Genomic DNA, 10,946 nt, shown 5'->3' with positions numbered 1-10,946 from the left:
GCATTGTGGACTTGTTATATTCTCAACCACTTAACCCTTCATACTATCACAGGCCCATGAATATCGCTGCTCCTCCAGCCTTATGGAGACGCTGCATAACTGGTGGGATATTCATTACATGGAATGGAGCGACTGCTAAATAACCAACATGGAAATGTGATATACAGCACCATCTGGTGGTGTAAAGCTGAATGACACCAATGGCCAGGTGATACATTTTCCTCCATCACAACCCTCATCTGAGGACGTGACCTCAAGAGGACAGACAGGCAGAACTGAGCCTGAGGCCCTTCTCTCCTCCTCCAGCAAATCACTGATCTGTATGTGATTATATGGGCTATGTGTAGATGGAGGCTGGTGGGAGGACCTATAGGAGGATGGGCATATTTTAATGGCTGGAATGGAATTAATGGGACGGTACTAAACAAACATATGGCAACCACTCCTTTCCATCAATTCCATTCCAGCCATTACAATGAACCTATCCGCCTATAGCTCCTCCCACCAGCCTCCACTGCATGTGTGAGCTAAAGCTGCCTAGCCAATCCCTCCCTCTCAGGTCTGTGGGTATTTTAATGAGGAAATCATTTAATGTATTCAAACATGGATAGTTTCTCATTTCAGAGAGTCCTTCCCTCATGCACTCCCCTTCACTGCTCTGACAGAAGTGGCTAGGTTCGATGAAAACATACACTAAGCTCTTTGATTGGAATGGCTTTAATATCGAGGTACCACATACTTTCTAGGCAAGCATTCGCTATAGCTCGATGGAATAGAGCAGGGTTATTCAACTCACCCTACGAGGTGAGAGTTGCTGCTGCTTTTCTCTTCTACCTGCTAATGAATTGTACCCACCTGGTGTCCCAGGTCTAAATCAGTCCCTGATTAGAGGGGAACAATGACAAATCACAGTGGAACTGGCTTTGAGGTCCAGAGAGGAGTTTGAGGGGACTAGAGAAGGAATGAGACACATGAGAGACTGAGGTTTGGTTTATGTTGATTATTTATTGGGTATTTACAAACAAGCACATGCGGGAGTCAGACACTGACTGACGCTACAGGGACACAGTACACTATGGAACAGTGAGGTACGGGGCAGGCTACATCACACCAGAGAGATACAGAACCCACTGCTACACACACAGACACATGCTCGTTCGCTCCCACGTACGTACACACACACACACACACACACACAGAGGCTGCTGAGGGGAGGACGGCTCATAATAATGGCTGGAACGGAGCTAAATGAATGGTATCAAACACATGGCAACCAGGTGTTTAATGTATCTGATACCATTCCACTTATTCCTCTCCAGCCATTACCACAAGCCCGTCCTCCCCAGTTAAGGTGCCACCAACCTCCTGTGATACACACAAAACCCCAGATAGAGAGAGATAGACGTGAGGGGACAAATACAACAGAGGTGTATATATATATATATATATATACACACCTTTCAGGGACTCCAGGGTCAATAAATACCACGTCCAATAAATGTACAGCTTTTCATACAAATCAATGCATTTATCATGGATCCTCTCACACAATGGAAAATATACCCGAATAAAAGACAAAAAATAACTAGAAAATCCTTGTCAACATACTGAGATTGTTACCGTCACAGACCATGTGTATTTCCTGAAGTTAGGTTTACCCTTCACCTGCATCTAGGCATGGCACATTGAATGGTGGACCTTGCTGACACTAACTAGCTCCTCCCTCATACAGCCTAATTTACTACAAGCTGCAATTAAAATACATTATAGATAGCTCTAAAACGACTCATGTCAATTTACTGGCCGAAGAAAGTAGTTGTCTAGCTTGTTTTGCTGCCGTGACCCAGCTAAAGCCTTTAGAAGACCAGGGGTGTAGTGTGACTGGCCATGACACACAGTGGCTCCACTGTTTGGTAAACAACTATCTATTGGAGCTACACATTGTCTTGAGATACGCAGCGATTTGGATTAGCTAGTTAGGTTGTTGACATACTAGCAGGTGCCATATCATTGCATTTGCTGGAAGATTTGGTAAAGTAGCCTGTATAATGCAAGTGCAAAGTTACAATGTTTCCAATCTATTGTTGTCATAGGGACACTAACCCTGTGCTACACCACAGAGGCTTGATGGCATGGTAACCTTTTATATTTTTTCTGACCAATCAAAAGAGCGATATTCCCATTAAATTTGAATTCCTCAAGTAACCTGAACTCTTCAAGAAGTGCCATGTCACCCGCAAGTGACAAAACAACAAAAACAGCAAACAAACAGTTCCTTTAAACCAGAAGCCTTTGAGAAGTACATCATATGCATCATCATTACCAAGCCTACAGAATAACTACCAACCAAATCAGAAGATAAACATAGTAATAAACATTATTACTTTAACGTTATTCTACTACCACTATCGTTACTAAGGTATTAAAAATGATGACCTTACACGGGTTAGCATGACAGGTAGGGAAAGAAGGAAGGTACATACAGTGGGGAGAACAAGTATTTGATACATTGCCGATTTTGCAGGTTTTCCTACTTACAAAGCATGTAGAGGTCTGTAATTTTTATCATAGGTACACTTCAACTGTAAGAGACAGAATCTAAAACAAAAATCCAGAAAATCACATTGTATGATTTTTAAGTACTTCATTTGCATTTTATCGCATGACATAAGTATTTGATCACCTACCAACCAGTAAGAATTCCGGCTCTCACAGACATGTTAGTTTTTCTTTAACTTCTTGCGTCGAGCCATCCTGGATCCAGGATCGTGACTACAGCCTCAAGCTCATTACCATAACGCAACGTTAACTATTCATGAAAATCGCAAATGAAATGAAATAAATATGCTAGCTCTCAAGCTTAGCCTTTTGTTAACAACACTGTCATCTCAGATTTTCAAAATATGCTTCTCAACCATAGCAAAACAAGCATTTGTGTAACAGTATTGATAGCTAGCGTAGCATTTAGCGTTAGCATTCAGCAGGCAACATTTTCACAAAACCAGAAAAGCATTCAAATAAAATCATTTACCTTTGAAGAACTTCGGATGTTTTCAATGAGGAGACTCTCAGTTAGATAGCGAATGTTCAGTTTTTCCTGAAAGATTATTTGTTTAGGAGAAATCGCTCCGTTTTGATGTATCGCGAGATCTTGGCCAACAACCTCCTTCCCTCAGTAAGAGCATTGAAGATGGGTCGTGGCTGGGTCTTCCAGCATGACAACGACCCGAAACACAAAGCCAGGGCAACTAAGGAGTGGCTCCGTAAGAAGCATCTCAAGGTCCTGTAGTGGCCTAGCCAGTCTCCAGACCTGAACCCAATAGAAAATCTTTGGATGGAGCTGAAAGTCCGTATTGCCCAGCGACAGCCCCAAAACCTGGAGGATCTGGAGAAGGTCTGTATGGAGGAGTGGGCCAAAATCCCTGCTGCAGTGTGTGCAAACCTGGTCAAGAACTACAGAAAACGTATGATCTCTGTAATGGCAAACAAAGGTTTCTGTACCAAATATTAAGTTCTGCTTTTCTGATGTATCAAATACTTATGTCATGCAATAAAATGCATAAAATTCATTACTTAAAAATCATACAATGTGATTTTCTGGATTTTTGTTTCAGATTCTGTCTCTCACAGTTGATAAAAATTACAGACCTCTACAGCTTTGTAAGTAGGAAAACCTGCAAAATCGGCAGTGTGTCAAATACTTGTTCTCCCCACTGTATGAGAGCTGAGGTACGGTTGGGGGAAGGGCAGCCTCTCCCTCAAACACATAGGCTTGACAGTCGTGGTGTCTTCATACACATACAGTACATCAGGGAGTAGCTTACTGCTTCATCTGAAAGCTTGGATAGTCTCAGTCAGGAACATACAACTATGGCCCTGGAAACCCACATTGTCTACTGGTCTCAGTAGCCTTTTGTATTGTCTTGTAGTCAGACTTAGTAACGCCCAGGTAACCAGTCAAGTTAAATATCTGGGGAATCAAAGATACCAATTGATCTATGAGGTAAAGGAAAAGTAACCAGACTAGAGTTGATCATCCCTGGGCTGAGTAGAAAGAGACAGGTCTCAAGTCCCTCAGACTGTTTATCTGTCTGTTTACCGGTCTGTTTGTTTATCTGTCTGTCTGTTTATCTGTCTGTTTATCTGTCTGTGTTTATCTATCTGTTTATCTGTCTGTCTACCTGTCTGTTTATCTGTCTGTTTATCTGTCCGTCTCAAAGCATTGATATTTCCATAAGCACTGAGTAGTATGTGTTAGTGAGGTTTAAGAGGTGTGGACTGATTGAAGTTACAGCATTGCTATGCCAGTTACACTTATATACTGTTGTATACTAGAATGTCCTTCAGATAGATACTCTTCTGCATTCAAGGGTTGGGCTCAATTCGAATTGAAGGCTGCCGATTCAGAAAGTGATTTGAATTTAAAATCAGCTAATTAAAAAACATAAATAGCTTCTCCTTTTCAATTCATTAAGAAGTCATTAAAAATAGGAGGCCCCTATTTCAATCATCGAATTGGAATTTCAGTTTACTTCCTGAATTGACTGCCATATTGAGCCCAACCCCACTGCATTCACTCAAAGCATTCATCATACAATAAATACAGTGTAAAGGTATGAGACCATCAGGTTATGATGAAGATATGAAGGATATGATGTCAAGACAATGCATACAACACACACTAAGATGAAGCCACTGGATTCCAATAATTGACAAAAACACTGGAGCTGTCCGTGTGTATAATGACTATAGAGTGACTGGTGAGTTGGGGATAAAAGGCCAGATCACTTATCAATTTGATTCATGATCAACCTTATCTATAGTAACGTTTGACTATCTGTTTTCTCTTGGTTATCTATCTATCGGTTAAATTAATCTATATTCATATACCTATATATTATGTATGTATATTTATACAGTCAAATAGTTTTTAAACTGACTATTAATTGTAGTGGGAACATGTCAAACACACAGAGACCAAGCGAAAGAGGTGAGAGATCAATAGGGGTGAAAGGTCAAATAGAACACAGAAAACAGCTACATTTCACTATGGTACTACGTTACTTAACAGGGGCTACGCTCCAATACTCTACCATGGCTCCCTTCACCGGTTAGCCTGGCGGCAAGGTCTGGGTCTCGAGCAGAAACCAATCTGGCTACCAGGCTATAAATCTTCCCATAGTGACTGCTGATCTGAAAGTGTTTGGATAAGCTCAATGCATTGGTTGCATGTTTCGTCACAATATTGTTTTTAACGTTCGTTTGAACTGATGCCCGACTGAGCATTCTACTCAATGCATCATCAATAAGCGCTGATGAAGATTTCATCGAAAGTGTATTTCAGTTGCCAGGATGACATTCAAAAATAGGCAAATAATAATTAGGAAATTCTTTCGTCATCATTTTGATGTCACCAGATAGACTTTAAATGCAGTATAACATTAGCTAACTAGCTTAAATTGAGGGGAGGCCATCTGATTGCAACTAGCTAACGATAGCTTTGCTAGCTATGTTTGCCGAATTTTGCTAGATGATGACATTGCCATCCGTCTAAAGTCAATTTGACGACATGATCATGCTGGGAAAGTTGTTTCCTACTACATATTTGACTACTTTAGCAACGGCACCGTATTTCCACAGGCACTATATTGTAATTTAGACTAAACAGTAGTTCGACTCAGAACGACGGGGCTTATCACCACTTTAGGGCACCGCCGATGACGGCTTGGTATGACGTGACGGGGCTTATCACCACTTTAGGGCACCGCCGATGACGGCTTGGTATGACGTAAACGGAGGTGCAACCTATGAATAGAATTCTACAAAGCTTTATCCAGTCCTTCTCAGATCAGTGGTCACCAAAGAGAGATGATGAATGGAGGACATTTAAAGGGATAGTCCACATCAAGATAAGTGTTTGTCTGAAGTTTTCACACTTCAAAAGTGGTCTGAAGTTGTGCTGGGTCCATATTCCACACCATCTGGTAAGCTAAATGAAATCTTCCTTAAATCCCCCTAATTAGATGGCATTAGATGGTACAGTTCTTTAGGGATTGAGTTTTGCAGATTTCTACCAGTGCATATAGTGGGATGTACACAACAGATGGTGCGGAGTAAGGACTGAACTAAATCACTTAGACCAGAGATCATCAACTAGATTCAGCCACCAGTGGAACATAATCACAAATCATTTGTAGATGCAAATTGACCGCAAGAAGCCCAAACAGATATAACATTTGACTAAAATATAATCATTTCAAACCTTGCTTAGATTTGTAAACAATCACATCTCTCTGTGTGGGAATACCTTGGAACAGATTTCCAACATTTACTGATGTTAGTATTTTTATGTCCAACAAGTAACCCAAACCCTTTGCCAACTAAAATCATGGGCCGCCAGTTGGGGAACCCTGACATACGACTTTGGACCACTTTAGAGATATAAACATGTGATTTGAACTTAGATTCAGGGGTGAACTATTTCTCTGAGAGCATTGGGACTTCACCACAGCCTCTCTATGGTTGCCTAAATACATTATAGCTTTATGACTTCATTTTCCCTCCCCCAGATATATTCAAACAATCAAGACTCTGATCAGGTGTCTGAAATCACAGGATCAGTGAGGCATAGCCAATGGGTATGAGCCCCTCTCGGTCTCCCTGACGACAGCGAATCCAGTCCTGATCGACACACCCTAAAACCACTAACTCCTCCCCTTTCTGGAAGCTTAGCTCCGCCCCTGTGCCAGAGTGGTCGCATAGTGTTCTGACTGACCTGAGAAAGAGAGAAAAATAAGTGATTCTGCTGTATAAAAAAAACTATCATAAGAATGACGTAAAACCGTCATAGACAGTCATGACAACTGAACTGATGTCTGAACTGAACAAACTAAACATGTAATCTAGATATATTTCCAAATATTTCCAATACCTGAGGGGTCTTGGGTTGTCCCATGTCTCCTCCATCTCTCTCTCTAACACCTCTTCTACCTGCTGGGGCTCCAGCGCCCTCCTCTGGTTAGCGCTGGAACTGCTGCTCACCATCCGGGTCAGAACAGACACCCCTGGAGACAACCACTGAGACGGACGTCTGGGGAGGGAGAGCGATACATCAGTGATAAGAGTAAGATAGTTTTCTGATACTAGACAGTTGAAGTATCACACAAACACACACACACACACACCAGCACACCTGGTTGGAAGTGTGGGTATCGTGGGGTTATTGGAGGCTCCAAACAGCCGTCCCAGACCCCAGGGGACCGCCAATGCTCCAACAACCTGAGGAGGGTCACTCCTGGCCTGGGTACTGGTCTGGGGCTCTGGGGGGTCTCTGGATGTCCCCTCCTGGTTCTGTACTGCAGACAGGCTGAGTTCAGCCAGGTTCTGGCCCAGCTTACCCCCCCAGCGTACCACAGCCCCCCATCCCTGCTGGATCACCTAGGGAGAGAATAACAGCTCAGAAAAGTGCTGTGTGGTACAGACACTCACCCATGCATTCAAACAAAGACACACACACGTTGAATTGTGCTCACCTGTCCTGCCTGTTGGGAGAGACTGGCCTCAACATTAGGAGGTGCTAGCTCCCTAATTTCTTTCTCCTGAACCCACATCAGCTGAGGACTTGTCTCCGCAAGACGCCCAGAAACCTTTGCAGGCCCCACACTGAGACTCGCTGGCTTCAGTGACTCCACCAACCCTCCCACCCCTGAGTTGGCCAGGGACGACGAGCTCGCATTATGATTGAGCGCCTCGGGTTCTGCTCTCCCAAAGTCCAGCTCTGATAGGCTCTCGAGATAGCTGCTGCCACTGCCTTGGGATGCGGACCCCCGGGGCGAGAGCCTGAACCCCAGGTCCTGATTGGATGGGCTGGGGATCTCTGGGCTGTGATTGGCTGGATCCAGGTGGTGGTGCTGGAAGAGCAGGTCGAGGTTAAGGGTCAGGAGACTGAGGGGCTGCAGCAGGAGGAGGAGCTCCTCAAACAGAGGCTGGCAGGAAGTCAATGACAAACGCATGAAGGAGGAGGGCCGGTAGAACGTCACCAACACATCTTTCAGAGAGAGAGGAAGGCGAAGGAGAGAGAGAGAGAGAAAGAGATGGAGGGGGGAGAGGGGGGCGAAGGAGAGAGAGAGAGAGAAAGAGATGGGGGGAGAGAGAGAGGAAGGCGAAGGAGAGAGAGAGAGAAAGAGATGGAGGGGGAGAGAGAGGGGAAGGAGAGAGAGAGAGAGAAAGAGATGGAGGGGGAGAGAGAGGGGGCGAAGGAGAGAGAGAGAGAAAGAGATGGAGGGGGAGAGAGAGGGGCGAAGGAGAGAGAGAGAGAAAGAGATGGAGGGGGAGAGAGGGGGGGCGAAGGAGAGAGAGAGAGAAAGAGATGGAGGGGGGAGAGGGGGGGCGAAGGAGAGAGAGAGAGAAAGAGATGGAGGGGGAGAGAGGGGGGCGAAGGAGAGAGAGAGAGAAAGAGATGGAGGGGGAGAGAGGGGGGGCGAAGGAGAGAGAGAGAGAAAGAGATGGAGGGGGAGAGAGGGGGGCGAAGGATAGAGAGAGAGAGAAAGAGATGGAGGGGGAGAGAGAGATGGGGGGGAGAGAAGGATAGAAGAGAGAGAGAAAGAGATGGAGGGGGAGAGAGAGGGGCGAAGGAGAGAGAGAGAGAAAGAGATGGAGGGGGAGAGGGGGGGGGGCGAAGGATAGAGAGAGAGAGAAAGAGATGGAGGGGGAGAGAGGGGGGCGAAGGATAGAGAGAGAGAGAAAGAGATGGAGGGGGAGAGAGGGGGGCGAAGGATAGAGAGAGAGAGAAAGAGATGGAGGGGGAGAGAGGGGGGGGCGAAGGATAGAGAGAGAGAGAAAGAGATGGAGGGGGAGAGGGGGGGGGCGAAGGATAGAGAGAGAGAGAAAGAGATGGAGGGGGGGAGAGGGGGGGGCGAAGGATAGAGAGAGAGAGAAAGAGATGGAGGGGGAGAGAGGGGGGGCGAAGGATAGAGAGAGAGAGAAAGAGATGGAGGGGGAGAGAGGGGGGGGCGAAGGATAGAGAGAGAGAGAAAGAGATGGAGGGGGAGAGAGGGGGGCGAAGGATAGAGAGAGAGAGAAAAGAGATGGAGGGGGAGAGAGGGGGGGGCGAAGGATAGAGAGAGAGAAAGAGATGGAGGGGGAGAGAGGGGGGGGCGAAGGATAGAGAGAGAGAGAAAGAGATGGAGGGGGAGAGGGGGGGGGAAGAGAGAGAGAGAAAGAGAGAAAGAGATGGAGAGAGAGAAAGAGATGGAGGGGGAGAGGGGGGGCGAAGGATAGAGAGAGAGAGAAAGAGATGGAGGGGGAGAGAGGGGGGCGAAGGATAGAGAGAGAGAGAAAGAGATGGAGGGGGGGGGGCGAAGGATAGAGAGAGAGAGAGAAAGAGATGGAGGGGGAGAGGGGGGCGAAGGATAGAGAGAGAGAGAAAGAGATGGAGGGGGAGGGGGGGGGGCGAAGGATAGAGAGAGAGAGAAAGAGACGGAGGGGGAGAGGGGGTGAAGGAGAGAGAGAAAGAGACGGGGGAGAGAGGGGGTGAAGGAGAGAGAGAGAGAGAAAGAGACGGAGAGAGAGAGAAAGAGACGGAGGGGGGCGAAGGAGAGAAAGAGACAGAGGGGGGTGTGGTGAAGGGAGGAGTGAGAAATAATGTTGTAACATATTAATATTCAAACAGATAGATTGCGGACATTAACTTTAGTCTTCAGGGACTTACCACCACATGACTGGAGATGGGACAGCCAGAAATCCATAAGCTTGATGCTGAAAGAGAGAGACAAGAAGCAGGTGAGAATTGGAATTTAAAAAGTCAAACAGAAAAACCCTAGGAGAGAAGAGCCAGGTCTTACTTGAGGAGGCCGAGGAGGAAGGCGTTGAACCTGTGTTTGTTCTGCCGGAGCTGGGGCAGCTCTCCTATTCTAGCCTGGAGGCTGTACAGGGACTGAGTGCTGGGCCCTGGAGGGAGAAGGGGAGCAGAGATGAGAGAAAGAAAGGCTTTGGTTAAGCTTTGGCACAGAGAAACAAATCAATATCTAATCAACATGTTATGTTACCTTTGACCTGAATTGACTGAAATTGAAATTAACAAGTACTGAGTCAATGGAATAACCCTGATCACCAGAGTAGTGGGAAGGAGAGAATAAGAGGGAATAGAGGAGGGGAGAGTGATAATCAGAGAGAGAGAGAGAGAGATAGAGAGAAGGATGACTCAACACTGCAGAATAATGAGTGCCAGACTAGAGCGAGAGAGGAGAGAGAGACTGAAAGTACTATGAACCCACATGATGTCTGGGAGGGTGAGAGAGATACACATTGGAGAGAGGGAAAGAGGAAGAGAGATATTGAGAGATTGGCTATGTACTTCCATCATGTCTGACAAAGAGAAATAGAGAGAGATGGATATATATATATAGAGAGAGAGATATATATAGATGGAAAGGTAGGGGGTATAACAACCACAGCCCTGCTATGCTGTCTATGCTCTCTTGTAACCCACCTCTGTACTGCGCTCCAGAGTTCCTACCTGGCCTGGTGGAGGCCTGGACCAGTCCCCAGGCTGAGTTTGGCCTCCTGCCCAAGATCAAATCACTCTGGTGGGGCTTGAGGCCATCGGAGAGCAGGCTCCGCAGGGCGGGGCACAAACACTGCAGCACCAGCCGGCCCAGAGACGGATTCACACTGCTGTCTCCTGATAGAGCCTGGAAAGGAGAGGAGGGGAGGAGAAAGGAGAGTGGCAAAATAGAGGTGAGAGAGGGAAGAGGGGAGGAGAGAGAGGGAAGAGAGGAGAGGGGAGAAATAGGGGAGGAGAGAGAGGGAAGAGAGGAGAGAAAAAGGGGAGAAAGAAGAGGAGAGAGAGGGAAGGGAGGAGAGATAGTGGAGGAGAGAGGGAAGGGAGGAGAGGGGAAAATAGGGGAGGAGAGAGGGGAGAAATAGGGGAGGAGAGAGGGAAGGGA

General features: G+C 46.2%; 1 protein-coding gene across 6 annotated transcripts in view; it reads right to left on the bottom strand.

Moving 5' to 3' along the window:
* Positions 1 to 4,178: 4,178 nt before the first annotated feature.
* The window catches only part of LOC112235541 (RUN and SH3 domain-containing protein 1), a 31,514-nt gene continuing 24,746 nt past the window's right edge, over positions 4,179 to 10,946 (bottom strand). For 4 of the 6 annotated variants that reach the window (XM_042307686.1, XM_042307689.1, XM_042307709.1 and 1 more), the window contains 7 exons: positions 10,490 to 10,691; positions 9,843 to 9,948; positions 9,710 to 9,756; positions 7,533 to 8,047; positions 7,193 to 7,437; positions 6,932 to 7,090; positions 4,179 to 6,775 (listed from right to left, as the gene is read on the bottom strand). In XM_042307686.1, the coding sequence (XP_042163620.1) occupies positions 6,610 to 6,775; positions 6,932 to 7,090; positions 7,193 to 7,437; positions 7,533 to 8,047; positions 9,710 to 9,756; positions 9,843 to 9,948; positions 10,490 to 10,691 (1,440 nt within the window). In that variant the 3' untranslated portion in view covers positions 4,179 to 6,609. The remainder of the gene's footprint in view (positions 6,776 to 6,931; positions 7,091 to 7,192; positions 7,438 to 7,532; positions 8,048 to 9,709; positions 9,757 to 9,842; positions 9,949 to 10,489; positions 10,692 to 10,946) is intronic. The other 2 variants (XM_042307700.1, XM_042307705.1) reach the window with 1 other exon arrangement.

Source organism: Oncorhynchus tshawytscha, linkage group LG03, assembly GCF_018296145.1.
Source record: "Oncorhynchus tshawytscha isolate Ot180627B linkage group LG03, Otsh_v2.0, whole genome shotgun sequence".
NCBI lineage: Eukaryota > Metazoa > Chordata > Actinopteri > Salmoniformes > Salmonidae > Oncorhynchus > Oncorhynchus tshawytscha.
Note: the sequence above shows the minus strand (reverse complement) of the source record. Positions and strands in the feature narration are given on the sequence as shown.